Genomic DNA, 22,855 nt, shown 5'->3' with positions numbered 1-22,855 from the left:
TAGAGATGTATCGTTAAAAACAGAAGTTGGATTAGGATTAGAACAAATATATCGAATATCAAAAGCATATGGATTAAATGAAATATATGATTATTTATAATATGAGAAGGATTCAGCCCAGTTCAATTTGGTAATGCTTCACCATCTAATATATTAAATTCATAGTAAAACCTACATAAGTCAGCGATTATCAAAAATCAAATGAATTGAAATATTTTGTTAAAAGTAAGAATTTTTTTTTTTGTTGTATTTTAGATAAAGGAAATTAAGTCAATGGTTTTATTGTGTTTATTTTTGCTGTAACTTTAACTTACATTCTGACGTGCTGACCACGAATTGCATAATAGGGAAGCATCTTCTAATAAACGACTCTGAAAAGATGAGACAAACAACGATAGTATATGTATGTACGGATTTATTCAGAGCTAAACATCAGTTATTCACTTTCATAGTTAACAACATATCGACGGAGCGATAAACAGGGTATTAAGTAGATACTATGAACGAAAGTTTTGCACCTTATAGACATGTCCATGCGAGCTACATACATACATATATATATAAATAAAAGTATGCTCTCAATTCTATAAATGAAACATTTTCAATTGGAATTTATTTGTCAGGATAACAATTGGTTAAATAAAAAAAAATTAAACTTTTTTATGTTATGCCTTTGTTTGTAAACACACAATATGTTTCTCGATTTAAAAAGGAAGTTTTAGAAGCTAAGTTAAATTTTTTTTGTAATGGTATATACAAAATGTTTTCTTTGTTTTGTTATTTTTTTGAAATCTTAAATAGTCTTTAAAGGGACAATCGTGACATCTTTGAATCTGTCACATCATTTGCTCATTTTGTACTTAATATTGATTTTTAGTGGCTCGATTTCTCTCTTTTCCCCTTGCAGATATATAGTCGCCGTGTAGGGTTTTAAATAAATGATATTATAACTTTAGCTGCTTGCTTTCGGGTGAAGATCTCATGTCGCCGTCGTGGTCTTTATTTTTCCAGTCTTATCGATTTTATATACACGAAAATTGTTTGTATATGTTACTCGCACGAATTTTACAGTTAATCAATTATTTAGATGCGCACAAAACTTCAAAATGCGATGACGACGACGACGACGACGACGACGACACAGCAAACAGGACACGAGACATAGGAAATGGCAGGACGTGGAACAGAGGGCATCGTTCACATTGCTGTCGCTCATTTGGTGGGCGAAAGTTCGCTAAGCGAAAGGAGTAAAGCGACAAGCCGCTATTAACCACTGGCAAGCAAGGACTTCGACAAGGACTCCAATTTCAGCTCAGACTTGAGCGCAGGCTCAGGATGCGTTCACATCGACCGCAATTGCCGTGCGGTGGCCATTCTGAAAATCAAAATGTTTCGCATTTTTAATGCACCTCTCTCTTCGCTATCCTTTGCCTATATCCTTGGTCATTCATTGTGAATCGTACCCTCAAATTTGGTCGACGGCCCTGTTTGTTTGCCCTGCTTGCCCCATTTGAGCAAAACGGATGGACAGCAGACGTGGACAAATTAATGGTCGCATTTCCCCTTCGAATATTGTCACGACACAAACACACACTGCTAGGACCTCAACAAATTCCAGTTCATATACAGAAGGTCTATGGCTTATGCATTCTAAGGGAAGTGAGTGCTTCAGTATCTGTCCATATGCATATGTCCATATCCACTAACAGTAGAGCTACATATTTCAAGAGCCGTTAACCATTCGATATTTCTTAGAGTTCAGGCTGTACCTCAGTATTTTATCTTTTATATTCTCAAGAGTGCTAATTAGTCTGAAGTTTCATTACAAATGAATATTACGAATACTCTTGCAAGTTATTTGAGATAAAATTGTACGCAGTGTAGAGCCAAAGGAAGATAAATACCCAGATATATAAGACTCTTTGTCCTGACTGACTGACTGACTGGACTTTATGGAACACAACGGTAAGAGCTGGGAAGCTGTAATGTAACATATTTAACAATATTTTTTATTTGCAATCAAAAGTGTTAATGTAAATATAAATTAAATGCATAAGCTTACTATATATATCTAGATAAGCTCTTATTTTGGTGTTAAGGTAGTTTTTGGGCGATTTTATCACAAAAATAAACAAGATGGGCAGGATGTAACATATAACACCAACTTAAATGCATATTCTATTAGTTTGGTTAAGATATCTCAAAGAACAAACAACAAACAACAAGACTGAGCGTCTCTATGGCAGCTATATGATATAGTGGCTCGATTTGAACAAAATTTGGTCAGAATGTATAATAGCAGCCCAGATGTATATTATGTGAGATTGGTTGAGATATCTCAAATTATCAAGAAGTTTTTTATACTAAAACTTTATTTTCCACCTACCGTTCCTATGGCAGCTATATGATATAGAAGTCCGATCAGGGTGCAGGGACCCCTAGTTCCATATAAAGTAGGATGTGAGTAGGATATGGAAATTGAAATCTTCTGAGGTTTTTCGCAATGTTAAGTCATCATAGTGATCAAGTATTAAAGAATTTTGGGGCCTAATTGTTATCGTATATATTTCTTTTACTGCGATTTGAGCCATATAAATATTATTATTAATTGTTAAAGTATATAGATTTAATTTTGTTAGAGTTTAGAGTTTAACATTAAAAAAAAGTCCTAACTAGCTGAATTAAAAACCGTATGAGTATTGTTTAACAATATGTTATATTTCTTTATATCAATCTAAGAAAAATTAGAAATTTTTTAAAGCAATATAAGTATAAGCGATAAATACTTATTAACTAAACTTTATCCTTCCAATTTAAATAAGGCTTTTATTAGTATTTATATTATTTTGAAAAAGTTGTATAGGTGTCTTTAAAAAGTTGTATGAGGAACTAATTAAAGTTCCAACATGAGTAATGATTAATGTTTAGAATTGCGCTGAAAAGTAGGCAACAGTAAATTGTGCGGACCTTTAACTAAAATGCAGGTAAAGTGAAAGGTAATAAAAACCAAACAGCCGCAACATAACAACAAATTAATTTATGAATTAATATGCGCAGTCATTCATCAAATTATCACCCAGAGCTGGGCTCGCACCGCCGAAACCACCAGCCAATTGGTCTGTGTAGTACATATATTATAGTATGGACTGAACGGAGTTTGGCCAAAGCCAGTTTATTATTTTTGTGTGTCTTGACCTGCTCGACATGCCAGTTGGCAGGCAGAATGCATACAAGAGACAAGGGGACAGAGGGGGGTGGGTGCGTGTCTGTATGTTGCGGTGCGGTGCGGTGCGGTGCGGTGCGGTGCGGTGTGGTGCGGTGTGGTGCTTTAAGGCCGCAGTGCAGGTTGACACTTGCGCATAAATTCTTTATTAGTGTTATAAATTAATCAAGTGAACTGCTGCCTGCTTTTTTTTTTTTTGCTACTCTTCTTCTTCTGCTTTTTCTTCTCCTTTTTTCCTGTCTTATGTGTATTTTCAATTTTTGTTTCCTCTCTCTCTCTCCCTCTCTTTGTCTGCATGTGTGTGTCGGGTTATTTTACTTCTTTTTTTTTTTTTGCTTGTCAGCCATTTAATATTTATGATGTTTGTAAACAGATACGCATTGAATGAATGTTGAATGAACGTTGAATTTTATCGATTTCTGCAACAAAACTAATGCAAAAATGGAGCACAAGATCTAAAAACATATTCATGTGAGCTGCTTTAATATCAACATCTAATTGTTGTCCTAATTGTTTGAAGAGAATTGCTGAATACTGTCAGAGACTTTAATTTTCAAGAACATACTATACTTTTCAAATCTCAAAAATCGACTACCATTAATTTTTTTAAATTTCAACAAAATGTTTAGTTTTAGGAATGTTTTATATATTTAAGCATTTTTATTTAATTTTATTCAAATTCACATTTTTTCAAATCACTCACCAATTTGTTGTCATTTGAAAGTATTAGTTTCTTGGTTTCAGAAACATCAGAACATACCTGAATATCTACTAAACGTTTATACTTTATTATAATATGTGTACTATAAGTTATTTTATACTTCTGATACTACCCAGTTTAGAACCTCGCCACACTGCTTAAATTAAGTTTGTTTATATCTAATGAGTTTAGTTTGCTTTCACCCATAGACCCAAGTAATATTTCGTATTTTGTCAATAAAATTAACATATTGACAGACTTGAGACTCAAGAATTCATAAAACAAAACGATATTTTTGGCTAAAAGAATTTCGGTATCTATTTATGGTAATTAAACATTGTTGCATATTTTACGGCGCAGTTACAGTTACCAATTTCAATAAAATAATGCCGGCTAATTTTATTGGTTTCGACTACGGTTTGAATCCCTGCATACTAGTATTTCGTTAACATATACTATATATTTCAAGACTGCTTGTTTTTATAGAATTGCTTAATTTTTGATCGACATGGCTAGACAATTATTTCGTGAATGAAATGAGAATTTATTTTAAATTAGATTAATTGTGAAATGTTCTTTGATAAATACGATTATTGAATAGATATTTTCGAATGCAATATGACAACATAGAAGTTGTAAGTTTCTATGTAAATTAAGCTTTTTTAAAAGCATATGACTATTTATAAAATTTAACAGATTGGAAATATTTATTATCTTTCAGATATAATGTTTTTCAATGACACTTTGGCATTTTTTGGCTTAATTGCACATACTCAACAAATTTTTCTGATTAACATGAATGATGATAAGCGGTAACGCTTATTTTAAGACGTGTATGATAATTGTTTAAAATGTTGAACATTTAAAACTTGGCTTATTACGAGTTTTCAGAATTGACGATATAAATGGACGTCAAAATTAAAAAAAAGGAGCTAAATAAAACAAAAACATAAAATTTTAATTATATAACAATCAAAAATTGTTTCAATCAATGCGTTGAAATACTTTTAGAAATTTGAATCTTGAACGACAAGCAATATTCATTAAACAGTTAAATACTTGAATTTCTATAAACAGTAAAAGTATTGAGTAAAGTTGTCTATATATTTAGCTGAGTATATAAAGCTTAGAATAACTACTGATGAAATTCTAAGAGTTTAACTGTCAATCTATACAGATTAGTTTATTTATTTTAGTTACATAAAGCATGTTTTAAATTATTGTATTTGGCTTTCAGATGGGTAGTAATTTGTTAGTGAAGAGAAATTCACAGGGTATTTTATATTCGTAGATTTGATGGTTTTTTGTTCCTCTGATCACATTTTGATTGGTTTGTGGCGCGTTTAATTGGCACATTTGTTGCGGCCATTTAATGCAGTTTATGAATATTTAAATCAAATTAAGGATACGGCCGTCCATTTAGCGCTCCATTCAAACAATTCAAGTGGCGACATTACCGGGTGTGTCCCACTCCACCATATTTGTCCAGTTGTTCGCTCGTCCAAGCTGTCCATTTGTCAGCTTGTCTGTGACAAATTTCCATTTAATGGACTGCAAGGCGTTAAGTGTTTGCTGTAACCAGCTAAAGCGCGTCGTCGGTGACTGTCGCTGTCGCCGTCGCTGTTACTGGCACTGTCACTGTCACCGGGCTGCCCGTGACCCCTGCCCTCTGTTCGTTTCGCCCTTTGCCCATCAGCCAACACCCCTTCCCTCTGGCCTGCTCTGCTCTGCTCGGCTGTTGCCTAATGCGCTCAGCCAGCCAAGGGTAGCGCATAAATCCTATAAATCCGCCGCTTTGATCATTCGCCTTTTGCCATACGCTTTTTGCTCTCTTCTGCTCAAAGCCGAAAAGTTGCCCTAACTGCCAGCAACTGACTGAGAGGTCTGAGGGGTCTGAGGTTGCGAGCTGGAGTGGCTCAGGGGCTGTTAAATCCGATAAGCAAATGTAGTTGTAGTCCCTTTAAGAAGACGACGCGCTTCTTGTTTTTATTTACAGTAAGTGTTTTTAAAGTGCCCTGTGCCAGATTAAAATGAGCAGGTTCAGTGCTAAGGGCGGGGGGGAAAGGACGGGGTTGCAACTTAGCTCAGCCCAGCGCAGCAGGTGGAATGCACCCCCACCCCCACCACCACCCCCACCTACAGCATCCATCCATATCCCTCTTGCACACTCCCTTTGTCTACCTTTATTTGTTGCTGTTCATTTTTTTTTCACCTGTGCGTCGCGTGCAATCAACTTTTTTTTTGACTGGCAATTTGCCATTCGCAGAACTTTCTGTCTACCTTTTGGCCATTTCCTTAACTCACTTATTCATGCACATTTCTCCCTTTCTCTCTCTCTGTTTGCCGTTTACTTCTGCAATTTTTTTATTTGTCTCGCTGGTCAGAGCCCAACAATAGTTAATAAATATTTAATGTAAATAAATTACAAAACGCTTTTCAAGGTTACGTCCATTTCCACTTTTTCGCCATTAGCGACACCCAAAACAAATTCCCATAAATCTGTCGAAACGAAACCCCCAAGAAACCAATCTACCCATCCAATAGCCTCCAGCAACAGTTATATGTAGTCGAGTGACATTTATGCAATAATTAAGACAAATATTTACTTTCTGTTTATTTTTAGTAGCACAACCTAGCACACACACACCCACACACACAGACAAAATCGCAAAACAACTCACACACATGCAAGTGCATTACAAATGCGACAAGCAATCGTCGTCTTTTTTATACCCTCTACTTCAAAATAGTGCTTTAAAGGGTAGCTTGAAACATAAACTAAACGCTATAAAGTCTATAGATGTTATATTTAATCTGAGAAACTACTAATAAGGTGATGACTTTAGGATTAGCTAACTTTAAATTTTGTGACAATAAATTTAATTTCATATAGTTATGAAATAAATTATATATTTATATATTTATTTATTTTTTATTTATTTATTTTTTATTTATTTATTTTTATTTATTTATTTATTGTCAGGCTATAAGCAGTCGACACTTAACTATACATTTAAATTAAAATTTAAAAACTAAATTACTGTGTACTTTAAATATAAATATTCTGTTTACTTATGTAACTCATTTACAGGGTATCTCTAAGTAAATACATTTAGTTAAATCACTTGTACTTTGTATTATTATGTATTATGCATTTTATATAGTTTTTTGTTCTATGGTTGTTTTTCCATTTCCGTTTCCTCCTTGCCTTCACTTTGTCCACTGTAGGTACATGTTCATTCATGTTCATGTCTGTGTAGTCGTATTTATAAATAAACATGTCTGAGCCCGGCCCAAGTAATAACCATAATGTCTGCTTGTTTGTTTGTGTGCACTTCTTCACTCAGACTTTCTAAAATGTTGAAGCCTCAATGCTGTCGCCCAGTGGGAAGTGAGACAGCAGTACGATAAATTCCCTAACAGTCAAAAGTTCAAAGCCCCGAGGGTTTTATTTTAATGAGATTGTTGTCGAACAACTTAATTTTAGCTAAAGTAAACTAAGGAGGCTTACGGAAACTATCCCTAAAGCGAATCCGTATTTAATTTTTTAATTCTAAAGAAATCTGTTGAAAGCAGGGACCGTAACTGTTGTAAGTTTTCAAATCAAAATTACTATTTAATAATTACTTTATTAACATTCGCGTAACATTTTCTATTGAGTTAGCACGACAAACAAGCAAAGTCAAAAGTAGAGAGAACGGTTTTTTGTAGACAAAAGGTTGATATTCCGATAGTTCATTTTCCAGCTTTATGATCGTGCAGCAAAAAGCCGGACTTGTATCAAGTTTATCAAGTTACATGATTAAGAATCAGGGGTGTGTGGATATTTGGTTGGTTTTCACGGTAACCGGTATCGGAACCGTTAACCGTTAACCGAAACTAACCGTTTCATTGCCGTTTCGAAACGCTTGTACCGGTACGGTTGTGGTAAAGTTGCTAGGTCAAAGAGTTGACAAACTTCAAGCTGTCATAACTTCATCAAAACTAAATAGATTTTCAAACGGAATGTCATTTTGCTCATAACTTGGCCTCTTTATTCAATCTGTATTCAATTTTTGTTCATTAAGAGCACTTAATTATTTTCGACCAAGATTCGATTTCGATGCTAAGGGTCCCCCCTTTGATATTTTGAAAATTCAAAATTTTATATCTCAAGTTTTCACTTTTAATCAACTCCTTATATCATAATTAGTATAAAAGGATACTTTAAACTTGATTCTGAGACCTTTCATTTTTTTGTAAAAAATCATGGAAAATTGAACAAAAATTTTGACTTGTAAAGTTGCTAGATTCAAAGTCTGACCAACTTGGAACTTCCATAACTTTGTCAAAACTTATCCGATTTTAAAGCGGAATATCATTCTGGTCATGGTTTGTCCTCTGAATTTATTCTGCACTCAAAATTTTTATTATTTTCGATTATCATAGCCATGGTTTGATTTCAATGCTAAGGGTCCCCCATTTGACATTTTGAAAATTCAAAATTTTAAATCTCAAGTTTTCACTTTTAATCAACTCCTTATATCATAATTAGTATAAAAGGATACTTTAAACTTGATTCTGAGACCTTTCATTTTTTTGTAAAAAATCATGGAAAATTGAACAAAAATTTTGACTTGTAAAGTTGCTAGATTCAAAGTCTGACCAACTTGGAACTTACATAACTTTGTCAAAACTTATCCGATTTTAAAGCGGAATATCATTCTGGTCATGGTTTGTCCTCTGAATTTATTCTGCATTCAAAATTTGTTCATTTCAAAATTTTTATTATTTTCGATTATCATAGTCATGGTTTGATTTCAATGCTAAGGGTCCCCCCTTTGATATTTTGAAAATTCAAAATTTTAAATCTCAAGTTTTCACTTTTAATCAACTCCTTATATCATAATTAGTATAAAAGAATACTTTAAACTTTATTCTGAGACCTTTCATTTTTTTGTAAAAAATCATGGAAAATTGAACAAAAATTTTGACTTGTAAAGTTGCTAGATTCAAAGTCTGACCAACTTGGAACTTCCATAACTTTGTCAAAACTTATCCGATTTTAAAGCGGAATGTCATTCTGATCATGGTTTGCCCTCTGAATTCATTCTGCATTCAAATTTTGTTCATTTAGACTTTTTTATTATTTTCGATTATCATAGCCATGGTTTGATTTCAATGCCAAGGGTCCCCCCTTTGATATTTTGAAAATTCAAAATTTTAAATCTCAAGTTTTCACTTTAATTCAACTCCTTATATCATAATTAGTATAAAACAACACTTTAAACTTGATTCTGAGACCTTTCATTTTCTTGTAAAAAATCATTCCAAAATGAACAAGAATTTTGACTTGTAAAGTTGTTTGGTCAAAAGTCTGACCAACTTCAAACTTCCATAACTTTGTCAAAAGTTAATCGATTTTCAAACGGAATGTCATTCTGATCATGGTTTGCCCTCTGAATTCATTCTGCATTCAAATTTTGTTCATTTAGATTTTTTTATTATTTTCGATTATCATAGCCATGGTTTGATTTCGATGCTAAGGGTCCCCCCTTTGATATTTTGAAAATTTAAAATTTTAAATCTTAAGTTTTCACTTTTAATCAACTCCTTATATCATAATTAGTATAAAATAATACTTTAAACTTTATTCTGAGACCTTTCATTTTTTTGTAAAAAATCATGGAAAATTGAACAAAAATTTTGACTTGTAAAGTTGCTAGATCCAAAGTCTGACCAACTTGGAACTTCCATAACTTTGTCAAAACTTATCCGATTTTAAAGCGGAATGTCATTCTGATCATGGGTTGCCCTCTTTATTCATTCTGTATTCAATTTTTGTTCATTTAGAAAATTTATTTATTTTCGACCAAGATTCGATTTCGATGCTAAGGGTCCCCCCTTTGATATTTTGAAAATTCAAAATTTTAAATCTCAAGTTTTCATTTTTAATCAACTCCTTATATCATAATTAGTATAAAATAATACTTTAAACTTTATTCTGAGACCATTCATTTTTTTGTAAAAAATCATGGAAAATTGAACAAAAATTTTGACTTGTAAAGTTGCTAGATCCAAAGTCTGACCAACTTGGAACTTCCAAACCTTTGTCAAAACTTATCCGATTTTAAAGCGGAATGTCATTCTGATCATGGTTTGCCCTCTGAATTCATTCTGCATTCAAATTTTGTTCATTTAGATTTTTTTATTATTTTCGATTATTATAGCCATGGTTTGATTTCAATGCCAAGGGTCCCCCCTTTGATATTTTGAAAATTCAAAATTTTAAATCTCAAGTTTTCACTTTAAATCAACTCCTTGTATCGTAATTAGTATAAAAGAATACTTTAAACTTTATTCTGAGACCTTTCATTTTTTTGTAAAAAATCATGGAAAATTGAACAAAAATTTTGACTTGTAAAGTTGCTAGATCCAAAGTCTGACCAACTTGGAACTTCCAAACCTTTGTCAAAACTTATCCGATTTTAAAGCGGAATGTCATTCTGATCATGGTTTGCCCTCTGAATTCATTCTGCATTCAAATTTTGTTCATTTAGATTTTTTTATTATTTTCGATTATCATAGCCATGGTTTGATTTCAATGCTAAGGGTCCCCCCTTTGATATTTTGAAAATTGATATTTTAAAATCTCGAATTTTCACTTTTAGTCAACTCCTTATATCATAATTAGTATAAAACAACACTTTAAACTTGATTCTGAGACCTTTGATTTTCTTGTAAAAAATCATTCCAAAATGGACAAGAATTTTGACTTGTAAAGTTGTTTGGTCAAAAGTCTGACCAACTTCAAACTTCCATAACTTTGTCAAAAGTGAATCGATTTTCAAACGGAATGTCATTTTGAGCAAGGTTCGTCTTTTTAATTTATTCTGCATTCAAATTTTATTAAATATGTTAAAAAAAATATTTTCCTCTCGATTCTACTAGATATCGATTTCGATGCTAAGGGTCCCCCCTTTGGAATTTCTAAAATTGAAAATTTTAAATCTAAAATTTTCACTTTTAAACAACTCCTGATATCGTAATTAGTATAAAACAACACTTTAAACTTGATTCCGAGAACTTTCATTTCCTTGTAAAAAATCATGTCAAATTTAAGACAAATTTTGACTTGAAAAGTTGGTAGGGGAGAGGCTTGAGCAACTTCGAACTTTCATAGCTATGGCAAAACTCTACCGATTTGCAAGCGGAATGTCATTTTAATCATGGTTTGGCCTATATATTTATTCTGTATTAAATTTATGTTCATTAAGAAAATTGTATTATTTTTCGACTATCGACTAGCCTCTGAGTCCACAAATCTTTTGTGAATTTTTATTCAATTTATAATATATTTTAATTCAATTTAATAAATATTTGATTTTGTAAAAAATCTCAATATTTGTTTAGACTTTTAATAGCAATGGAATGCTAAAAGAAATACCAACAATAACTTTTGGGTTGCTTGAGCGCTGTTAGAGATTTTTAGAACACAACTGATTGAAACACATTTCTGTTTGTGAAATGTAAGTTAATCCTATTGATTGGTTTGTTTTGAACCTTCACCATATCATCAAAGTACGTTTTAATCATTCACTAATAAAATTTCATCCATTAAGATTATTTGGAACATTGAACAAGACCGTCGGAAAAATGATGCGATGGGATGTGACTTGCAGGATTTGAATACCATTGCAAAATCATAGGTGCTTCTTACGTTAAGAGTGTTGCGAGTATGATCTATCTGTAGAAAGTGTAGGATTTTTTTTTTTTATGAAAAGCGATGTTTTTACTTACAGATGGATTTGGCATGCAGCGTCGCATTTGTTCTGAACTTCGATAGGATGGACTGTAGCGTCCTGGAAAACAACTGGGCGCTGACATTTTCATTTTATCCGTTGTCGAATACATCGACATTGTCATGCAGCCGCCGACGAAATCCTCCTCCAGCTTGAACGCCCTTGAGGCGTCAAATGTCGTTGGCGAGTAAATTTTGAAGCACTTACTTTGACAACTTTAAGGACTGTCCTGCAATGCAGGACGCCAAATACTATATGTACCAAAAAAGGTTTGACTCTTTGGCAATTGAGCAATATTTTGTATGCTTTCTTTCCTTTCTTTCGATCTCTCTCGAACTTTATTGACTGACTTGATATTTGTAAACTTTTGATAACAATTTATCCATACACTGTTTGGATTTTGCACTTGATTTATCTTTTTATTGATTTACTTTTTACTTTTTTTTTTTACTTTCGGTAAGTTTTGTGTACGACGCGCAACAAAACTAAGAAAAAAATCACAAGAAAAAAATTGTTTAGGAATGCGGCGCTAGAAAGCAAAGGCTCCAAAATGCCGTCGCTAAATGTGCACGTGTGTGTGTGTGTGTGCGTGTGTGCATGTGTATGTTTGCGTGTGTGGTGATTACACGGTAAACAGAACACAAGAACACAACAGAATGCGCGATAATCAATTATAAAATTGTTGGTCACTGACGCTAATTTGAACGTAATTAGATGATCGATTACCGATAATCGATTACCGGATGCGCGATGCCCGAAATCGAGTACGAGTACGATTACAAGTACGAGAACGCGACGCAATGCAATGCAACGTTTAGGGTCTGAGTTGAACGCTGACTACGTAAGTACTGTTTACTGTTTACCGTTAACCGTTTGCCGTTTGCCGTTTACCGTTCTGATGCCGCAAGCCGCGCGCTGAGCTTTCGCGCCGCGCTGAGCCGGAGACAAAGCTTTAGCCGTGGGCCAAGCTAAGCCACGCTTAAAGTTCTCTCTGCTTGCTAATGCTGGCTTTCAGTTGCTAATGCTGTTTATCAGTCTACGTTTTGTTCCTTTGGCGTGTCTGTGTCTGTGTGTGTGCGTGTGTGTATATCGCTCGCACAGCTGTTTGTGTATCAGTATCTGTCTGTCTGTCTGCTTGTGTGTCTATGTCGCTGTGTCGCCGCGCTCAACTATTGTCGAAACTGAAAACTAAACGCAAGCGAACAGATTTCACAACTAGACAAGCGCGCGTTGTGTTGTGATAAAGAATTCTATGATGAGTTTCGCTAACTTCAGAGTTTATTTTCAATGGGGAGGACATGTTTTCATTATTTATCAGGTGTGGGCGTGGCCGTAACGGCCACCCCTACAAAATGGCAGCACTGCGCTTTATATATTACAAGCCGTCGCACTCTGATTGGCCAACCGCCCTGCGTCGACGTCGACGCCGACGTCTTCGTTCAGCTGGAATTGGACAGCGCTGCGACTGTATGTATCTGGGCAAACAGCCGGCGAACTTGACGAAGCCAATGTGGCGACGGTGGCGACTATTCCCAGCGTCTGCGCACTCGTTTAACCATCCAGTTCGAACTGTCTGCCAGATGCCCAAAACTCTGCCCAACCCCCTAACCCCCATTCCACTGCCCACTTCTCACTGTCTCTCTCGCTTTCGCTTTCGCTCTCTCCATGCATCCATGTAGCGCTCTCTTTCACACTGTTTGTCTCTTTGCCGGAGCATCGCAATGCTCGCTGCCGTCTGACGTGTGCGTCCAGCATATGGCACAATTTTTTGGCAGGCAGCAACGCGACAAGAGCGTTAACAAAAGGCACAAAACGCCAGCACGGACCGACAATACACTGGGCAAAACGGGCGGCAGTTTGTTGGAATGGTCACTACCCGGATGAGGGGGAGGGGGATAAGTCGGAGTAATGGTATAGGAGTAGCTGTAGGGATGTGGGGTTGAGCCTGTGTTTGGGTGAGAGGTTCCAGGCGACAGGATGTACGCGTACAATGAATGAAGAGTGTGACTGTTAAATGAATGCACGCTTTCATATGGCATACAGGGTGCCACTGAAGCATATGCAGTATGTAAACTGCACAATTCAAATTATAAAAATAATATATTATAAAAATGATTCATAATTGTTATCGAAATAAGAAAATTACAGTATAGTAACTCGATTTCAAGTTTTATTTAAAAATCATAGTTAAATCAAATTCATGTAAAACTTTTTTACCAAAATGTTAAAAAATAATTCATATTCCAAAAATATAAAAAAATGTATACCAAAACTAAAAAAAACTTATTTTTTAACTTAATTTTAAGATATTATATATATATATTTTTAAAATTTAGATATTATGTCAAATGTTTTTGTTTGATTGAAAAACAGAGTTAAAATTTATATTTATATTAAAAATTAAAAAATTAAATAAATGTTTATATAGTTTCAAAAATAATAGCTGAGTTAAATTTTTATATAAACTCAAAAGATGGTCCAGAACTTGCTTTTTGAGGCCCGGCTCAGGCAGGTACCGAAATGTAGCGCCCGGCCCGCTGAAATTTTCAAAAAGCCCGGCCCGAAACTAGTAACATATATTTAAGTCATTTCTACTCATTGCTTCTTGAATTTATTCTTGTAAATTACATGGGTTCACTTTATATACCCTTTTTTCATTCAAAATTGGCAAAACAAAGGTATTATGGTAAAGGCTGTTTTTTTACTTCTATAGAACTTTTAACTATAAAGAATAACACAAAAAAAATAATTTTTATTAACATTGTTGTTATTCGGAAGACAAACCCATGGCATTAACATTTAAAATTTATTTCGGGCATATGTTCTTGACGAAGCGCATTCTGGAACCCCAATTTTGGTCACTTTTTCGAGTAGAGTGCAATTAAAAGTGCAATAATATAAAAATATTTTTAAAAATCAATATGAAAGTAAGTAAGAAATCGTTAAGCCCAAAAGGGCCCGTGTTAATCACTAGTACAGTCATCTTTCTGCACTGGACAAATGAAATATCACTTTGATATCGTTGGCGCCATCTGTGTCTGGTGGCTTAACAACTGACCTAAGGCTTTTAAAGCTCAAAGCTTTTACAAGGAAAGCTCTTAGCCAAGACACGCTCCTCGAAAGCTGCATGCAGGAAGTGGACATGACTAAGTCAGTTCAAAAGTCACCACCATTTGTATCCCTTAGTAGAAAACAAAGTAAAGGTATTTGTCTTTTTGACGTTGTTTTCTTTATTTTTTTTTTAAATTTTATTTCTTATTTTGTTGGTTTGTACAATTATCTAATATGTTCATTATTGTTGTATTTCAATAAATTATTGTAGAATCATGTATAAAACTTTTTACAAGGATAGTCTAATATTGGATTTCAATATAACCAGTAATATCAATGGAATACACACGGATATGAGCGATGAAGCACAACATGGCGTATAATGAATTTCATAAATTCGTTCAGGAATCATAATACCTTGTCGCAATCGCGATTGCATTACTTCTGCCTTTACCCTATAAGTAGCTATCCTATATCAAACATAAATATTCGTCAAATATTTCAACTGAATAATACGCTAAAGCAGCAAAAAATATACGAAACGATGCGCATGGCAGAGGATTGGTCAGGGTTCGTATTCTTCAACGTTTCATCGGTTTCTTTTTCGGTTTGTCTGCTATTTGAATCGTTGCTTAGTATGTGTAGCAAATATTGGATACCATTGAGATCAATGTATGTTATTTTGTTAAGCTTAGATGCGTTTTGCAGACTTTTTTTGGGTGATAACTAAATGAAGTTTTGGTATAGTAGGATTGTGCAGAAAGTGCAGATCTGTTTGTTTCTTTGTTTGTTATTTTCTGGTGGATTTAGCATTGCTTTGCTTTGCTTTGCTCGTTGCATAATTCGTCGTATCCATATCATTTGTAACATCCTCACTTATTCTATGTCCTTAAGCCTGCCCAGTAAATTGTAAACGATGCGTCTGCGCGCCAGCAACTCGGCTCGCATGGAGTCCGTATAGGGATCAAAGGATAACAGCCGCTTTTTGCGTCTAAAGATGCCCTCCTTTCGAATTAGGGCACATCGCATCAGCTGCTCGTTGATGGGGAACTCAAGAAAGTCCAGAATGCTGCGCAGTTCACGCTCCGTATGGTGCACCAAATCATCGTAGAATACAACCTTAATACTGCCCGTGAAATTGCGTGCCCAGCTGAGATTCATGAGCTCCCAACCCTTGAGCTTGTTGCTGACAAACTGCTGCCAATCTGTAAGAGAGTTGATAAATCGGAGGATTCAGAATGCATAGTCCACATGGAATTGCGATATACTTTGGCTTACATTTGCCCTTGGTGCGTTTATAGCGATCGGGTGAGGCGAATCCAATATGTCCGCCACTTTGGCGATTGAACTCGGCTATGATTGCCTTCTCGGGATCACGCACTAAGAGTATTGCTTTGGAGAACGGTGCCCACGCCTTGGAGCCCCATTCGTGAGTCTTCACCAATAATACTGAGCTGTTGCAGACGTTCTCCGCCGGAAAGCCAGTCTTGAGCAAACCGTAATCCTTGTAGATACTACCCGTCAATATACCCGTCGCCTGCTGCAGCAGATACCTCAGCCACGTATTCCCGCTTCCCGGAAAGCTCGCCAAGGCGGTCAACATGGGTGCGAACGGAGCACCCTGTATCTGTAGACTGGCACTCACATCGCTGGGTAATGCAGCTGCAAGGATAATGTCCATTTACTCAAATAGATCAAGTTGAACTTTTGGGAATACTCACTGTAGAAGTCGCCGGCCTTGTAGTCTGTATAATTCGGAAGCTCGCGATTTAGATATTTAAGGTCGCGACACCAGCGTATGGTCATCTTGCGGCTGGGCATAGGAAATCGGGGACTATGAAAGCTGGAAAACTGGAAGTCAAGAAAAGTTCTAATTAGATATATGACTCTAAAAATGTATGTCAATTTTACATTATTACGAGCAACCAAGACTGCAAACCGGTTCTGAACCGAACCTGAACCGTAGAACCGGCACGGTTCGGGTTTTTAAGCAGCCTGAACCGGATCATGAATCGAACCCTTGAAATTATTTACTTTGCGAACCCGACCTAAGCCGAACCGCTTTCTAAAATAAAAGGTTCGGTTCGAAAAAAAAAAATATATACATAAATTTTATAGTTTTCTAATATTACGCAATTATTTGAGACTTCGAATAAAAATAAGTCATATTTAAATTTTCAAATAAATTTAAATTAACATTAAAATTTGATTTTCTTTTTAAAAAAAAATTAAATTTTTTCAAAGTGTAGAGGAAAATATTTAACAATAAAATATATTTTTTTTTATGAAATGGAACCAAGGTTCGAGTAAGTGAGTTTAATTGTAGCCTCGCTCATAAATTATCTTTAATTCGATCCCAGAAGTCTTAAAATGCATCTGTTTTAAAAAAAATTGTAGATACACATACATACACGTATAACCAATACTAAAATTTAAAAAAATATGTGTTCCATCAGTCCACTTTCTTTTTTTCGTTATTTTAATTTCCTTAATTTTTTAAGCTTTAGGATCAGTAAAAATTTAATAGATTACTTACCTCGGCAAATCGCTCGATGCGCGTGCGTTTTGGATGCGAGCCGGGTATATTGTTCATGGATAGAAATAGAACACCGCCTATATAGATGATGATTGTTGCCGAGACACCGAAAAAGCGCCAGCCTTGCAGTGCCATAACGCCACCTTTGCATTACTGAAACCGTAAAAAGGAAACGCATAGGACACGCACAATGCGAATTATTCAACATTTCAATATATTCATTCAATATAGAAGATGTATAATAAAATAGATGTGTATATATTTGTTATGCTAAGGGGCGGAATGATAGACACTTACTCTTAATGGAAACACACGCATTTTATTGATGAAACCAATTAAATTGCTAAAGACGCTAATACTCTTGTTGAACCGCTTCAACAAAACCAAAACCCGTTACCCCTAACCCGTAAATCCAGCCCAAACCTTAACCCGAACTGAACGCAACTGAAAGTAAACCAAAAACCGTGCGGCTGTATTTAGTTGATTTTGCTATGACGACGATACAGAAATGCGCAAGGACTAAGCGTTGCCATTGCCTGAATCCGCCGTACTCGCTACCCATGCCCTGCCTATGGTAACCCGGACAACGACAGCCCCCGGAACGGGGTCGCACTTGAACCGTAACAAAAAAGCAAGAAGATAAATAAATATAAGAAACGAAAAAAAAAAACATGTAAGAGCACTACAGTCAAAGTGCTCTACTGTTAGATGCCCAGTACCTTTAACTTCGCTCGATTGAATTATCATAAATAAAAAAAATAACATATAAAAAATTATTGAAAACAATAAATAAATAAATAATCAAATAATGGTCACTTTCAAATCGAAATAAGAAGAAAAAATGTATCAAAAACGAGCAATTTTAAATAAATTAAGAGCCAACTTAAAAGCTTCTTTTTTTACACAATTATTAATTCAAAAATATTAATACTTTTTAATGGAATATTTTTATGTGTGTAGTTCACATTGGTGATCAATACACAATTTTTTTAAAAATCGAGAGTTACACCTTAACGACATAACTGAAAAACACTTAATTTCAATCGGTTAATACCGGTTAAACGTTTCGGTTTCGATTGCAGTTTCCATACCTGTTAAAAAAATTTCATCATCTGCGAATTGTTGTAAATTTGTACAATTTAATAATGGAAACGCGTAATAACACAGAACAGATAAATAAACTTTGCAGTGATAATCCGCAAAATGGAAAACAACAACAAAACATTTTTATTATTCGCGATGCGCTTAGCCTCCAATTATTTACACATTTGGCATATTTCATCGAGGCGCTGTAGTTTTGCTAATTTCCATAGCTGGGAATGAAAATATTCAGATCTCAATAATGTTCTTCATAATTTAAAATAATTTTTTTTTTCTTGAAACAATCATATGCGAAATAAAATGTCTGTTGTAAACTCTTATAGCCTCGGAAATCGAGGTGCTCATACGGACGGACACTCAATGTCACAAACCCAATAGCCTTTGCACCCATTGGGATACTGGGCTATAAAAATACAACAGCTGAAAAGGCTGAACGCCTTGTCATTGCCTTGGTACGAGCTAAATTCCTTGAGCTGCATAAAATGCGCATGAAATCCACAAAAAAAAAAAGTTCACACACACGACACAGCACATACACACACTTACATGGATGACGGCAAGAAAAAAGCAACAAAATGGAGAAATTTATGCAACAGCTGGGCATTCGAGTATGCAAGTATTTTACGAGGGTCTCCAAGTAATTTCGCAAAGTTAACATTACAAGAAGGCAAATTAAGTTCGATAAACTTTAGATTCTACAGCATCTACAGTACTACATTTACAGTTCTGAGAACCATATTACACACGCGTTATTGAAAATGTAGACAAAACTATCGTTTGAAGTAGAGACTATCTAGTTATAAAATAGAGCCTACAAACAAGCGGGTAGATTTCTTTCAAAATAAACTAAACGCATTTACAGCTCGATCATTTAGTTTGATCCATGACCTCTCACGGCGGTTTTTTATTGCATATGTTGTTGTAATACTCCAATAAACAATGATAAACAATGTTACTATCGCAAAAGTCTTATTTCGTAGCCTTTTTTGTCATTTGGCAAATGTTGAATTAACCTGACAACATTCAGTCGAAATCTAGTTCATGTTAAAACAATATGAAACAGAAGCCGAGCTCAGCTAACAATATAATGGAACAAGGGCGTAGGCACTTAAGTGCGATAGGGGGATCAAATGTTTTTTTTTTTCATAGTATATCACACACCACAATTCTCTATACTATAGAGTCTATAGAAACAATTTGACTGCAGTTTTTATAATATAATTTAATTAAATAAATTTTTAATTTAATTAAATTTACCCAAACTTTTTTTTTATCAATATCTTTATCAATACTAAATACTTAAAATACTTCTCAAATATTATATTTCTGTCTTTATATATGCTTCCAAGTATACCACACAATTGGAATCCATACTTAACAACACCTTTCAAGCAATGAAAGATACAGAGTTTGATTTTTTTTTAATTTAAGTTGATGTGATTTTATATTTGATATATATTTAATATTCATAATTGGTTAGATATGAGTATGGGGGGCAATGGCCCCACCTGCCTACGCCCTTGTGGAATGGAATAACAGGTACCAAGGGGGCCGACTACAACAGAAACAACAACAATAAAGTAGAAGAATGAAAATGTAAAAAATAAGCGCAAAAGAGGGAATATCATACAATAATTTGATTGTTTTGCGACATAAATCAGATAGGCCAAGCACATTAGCGGCCCCCTAAATGCCCAGCACGAGTCCCCTTGCACCCAGCCCTTCCCCTGGCATATCTGATATTCCTAATCAGTTTGGCCGCTTTTCGCGTTGCAGGTGAAGCAACGGCGATGAGAAATTGGACAAATGGGGATGCTAACGCCCAAGTAATGCAGACTAACTTTATTAGTTGTTTTGTTTTGTTTTGACAAATTAATTTTCTTATTTTATTGAAGTTGGTTTAAGAAGTTTCGAATTTAATATTAAACAATTTTATATTAAATAAAACTGAAAAACAAATATGTGAATATTTGTTCATTGTCAAAACAATTACTTCACTAGCTGTATGGCTGAATGCGAAAATTTCGGTATTTACATAATTATTAAGACAGTCAGGGCTGTTCCATCTGTTTCCCATAAGATATGCATGTACAAAATAGTTTATATTGAAAAAGGCAATTCGGTTGGAGGTGAAAAGGGTGGCTAAAATGCAAATCAAGTATTTCGCCTTGGCCTTTCAATAACCCACTAAAATCTCAACATTTAACATTTTCCAATAAGCTTTTCACACACACACACGCACGCACGCACACACACACAGTTGTAGAGACGTACACATACATATACTCATGCGCGTACGTCAAATGTAAACAAATAATTTTTGGTGTGCAGTCTGTTTGTGAAATTTTACTTACCGATTCCGATTGCGCGTCTCTTCTCTCAACGCACACGCTCACACACACACACACACACACACACACACTAGATGATGTAGACAACACACAAACCGTCGTATCAACTTAACATGCCACAGCACAGAATCCCTAAACAGATGCGAATCTGCCACTCGCTGGTTGCATTAGCAACACATTTTGCGCTTTTTTTCTTTTTTTTTTCTTCTGTTTTTATAAATATACAAAATGAATTGTACTCGTATAAGAAATAGAAACAATTGGTGCTATCTTCTCCCTTTTTTTTTTGTTTTTTTTTTTATTGTTTGCCGTTTGTTGTTTGTCGTTTGCCGTTTGCCGTTTGTCGTTTGCTGTTTGTCGTTTGCCGTTTGCCGTTCGACGTTTGCTGGCCGCGTGCGCTGAGTGTCGGCCGTCGTGACGAGTCGTTCTGCTCAGTGTGCCAGCATCGCAATTGGGGGGATGAAAGCTAACACGAAAGCTATTCAAAAGTCGAAAGCTAACAGCTAACAGCTGTCGGCGTTGCCAGACTGTCGTACATCGATGCATTGCTCAATTACACACCACCCCATGTGTAACGGCATTTTCAGCGTTGCTTTTGTCAGCTGATTCAACAGCTGCTGCTGGCCAAGTACCCCTGATTTGAAAAGCTTAGCATTCGGCCAGTGAATTACGCTGGAGCGAATATTACGTTGTTTTTCAAAACTCCTGTATTATTAATGCATGTTACGATATAAAAGCAATATCTGTTCAAAAGCTGACATTTTTTGTAGGTCATCAAACTTTAGATATCATACACATAATCACATAATTGTGATTTAACCTCAAAAGACAAGATTTAAAAAATAATTATAATTTGTCTTAGTTAGCCCTAACTGTATGCTTTTCAAAACGAATCTGACTGTTATTAATATGAACTATGTCATAAAACAGTTTAATATAGGAAACAACGGAGCTTGCAATACATTTTAAACTGACATTATAAATATTATGATAGGACAAGTTTAAAAAGCGGGCATCGCTATATAACATCTAACAGTGCAACTCAAATTGCCTTATTTAAACCGTTATAAGCTGTAGAAAAAAACTACTAAAAGTATGTTGAGTTCCTTCTGATTCGGCCAGAGTTTTGTCTTAAGGTGAAGCTTTAAGCTGGAACGAAAGTTCAACATTAATTGATAGATTCCTCTTATATGCCGAAATGCTTAATAAGTTTTTGCGAAAGCCAATTTTAAAAACGATGCAAAGAAAATTTAAATCTGCTTATCGTGTGTTTTTATTTAATATTGTTATATTAATTATTATTTTTATATTAATTTCATTTTATTTTTTTCATATTTCACCTTTTGCATTTGTTTTTGCTTTTTTTTTGCTTGTTTTTAAAGTTATCTTTTTTTTTATTTATATTTATCTGGTTTTTTTTTATGCTTTGTTTTTTAGCTAAATCATACCTTCTTTTGGTGAGTAACATTGCTTTAATGTAGATTTCTTTTTTGGCACACTAAAAGTTAACTCACAATTTGTGGGCAAGTTTTCAGTTGTTTTTGTTTTTTGTTTTAATTATCATTCGTTTCTTTATTTGCGGTTCTTTAACATGTGCTAATCTCATTTTCATCATGTACTTTATACATTTCGTTATATATCTATATAGAGTCATATATCTATATAGAGAGACTGAGAGAAGAAATACAGAGTGAGCGAGAAAAACGAAAATCATAATGAAATTTAAAACTAGACTCGTGGAACTCTTAATAGGCTACCTTAAACTAGTGTACAAAAATATTTATAACTTAAGAGCGATTAATTTAAATGTAAAAACAACAACAACAATGACATCAACTTGTACGTCGTAACATACAATATATACTACCATATACTATACATAAGAAGTACAAAGTATGAATAATGGGCAGTTGGTAAGTGAAATGTGGTAAGGGCTTAGGGTAGATTTGGTCTAAAATCATTATAAGTATTCATATACATACATAATTGACTCACAGAGTATCGTTTAGTTAGTGTGCGTTTGTGTGTGTGTGTGTGTTTGAGAAATTTCTATCTGAAATGCGCCATCAATTCCTCCCACAAGCAAATTCATCTTAAAACACTCAGGTAACT

General features: G+C 34.7%; 2 protein-coding genes and 1 long non-coding RNA gene across 11 annotated transcripts in view; all 3 read right to left on the bottom strand.

Moving 5' to 3' along the window:
• The window catches only part of LOC117792815 (inhibitory POU protein), a 38,800-nt gene extending 26,972 nt beyond the window's left edge, over nucleotides 1-11,828 (bottom strand). For 3 of the 8 annotated variants that reach the window (XM_034633156.1, XM_034633123.1, XM_034633131.1), the window contains exons 1-2: nucleotides 11,699-11,828; nucleotides 5,792-5,807 (exon numbers count right to left, since the gene is read on the bottom strand). In XM_034633156.1, the coding sequence (XP_034489047.1) occupies nucleotides 5,792-5,807; nucleotides 11,699-11,828 (146 nt within the window). Of the gene's footprint in view, nucleotides 1-314; nucleotides 372-5,791; nucleotides 5,808-11,698 lie in introns of all 8 variants that reach the window. The other 5 variants (XM_034633114.1, XM_034633097.1, XM_034633105.1 and 2 more) reach the window with 2 other exon arrangements.
• A 314-nt stretch (nucleotides 11,829-12,142) lies between these two features.
• LOC117793716 lies at nucleotides 12,143-12,684 on the bottom strand. Its single transcript, XR_004618304.1, has 2 exons — nucleotides 12,333-12,684; nucleotides 12,143-12,189 (listed from the first exon to the last, which is right to left on the bottom strand). It is a non-coding gene; the product is annotated as an uncharacterized LOC117793716 (long non-coding RNA).
• A 2,243-nt stretch (nucleotides 12,685-14,927) lies between these two features.
• On the bottom strand, nucleotides 14,928-21,203 carry LOC117783966 (WSCD family member CG9164). 2 transcript variants are annotated; one of them, XM_034621550.1, is made up of 5 exons: nucleotides 20,747-21,203; nucleotides 17,292-17,444; nucleotides 16,477-16,606; nucleotides 16,034-16,417; nucleotides 14,928-15,960 (listed from the first exon to the last, which is right to left on the bottom strand). In XM_034621550.1, the coding sequence occupies exons 2-5, from the start codon at nucleotides 17,424-17,426 to the stop codon at nucleotides 15,632-15,634; spliced, it is 978 nt and encodes a 325-aa protein (XP_034477441.1). In that variant the 5' UTR covers nucleotides 17,427-17,444; nucleotides 20,747-21,203; the 3' UTR covers nucleotides 14,928-15,631. The 2 variants fall into 2 exon arrangements, with proteins under 2 accessions (XP_034477441.1, XP_034477449.1); XM_034621558.1 differs by lacking the exon at nucleotides 20,747-21,203 and adding an exon at nucleotides 17,589-17,718.
• Between the last annotated feature and the right edge of the window lie 1,652 nt (nucleotides 21,204-22,855).

The sequence above is a fragment of the Drosophila innubila genome, chromosome X, assembly GCF_004354385.1.
Source record: "Drosophila innubila isolate TH190305 chromosome X, UK_Dinn_1.0, whole genome shotgun sequence".
NCBI classification, from domain to species: domain Eukaryota; kingdom Metazoa; phylum Arthropoda; class Insecta; order Diptera; family Drosophilidae; genus Drosophila; species Drosophila innubila.
This window is presented reverse-complemented; position numbering and strand designations above follow the sequence as displayed.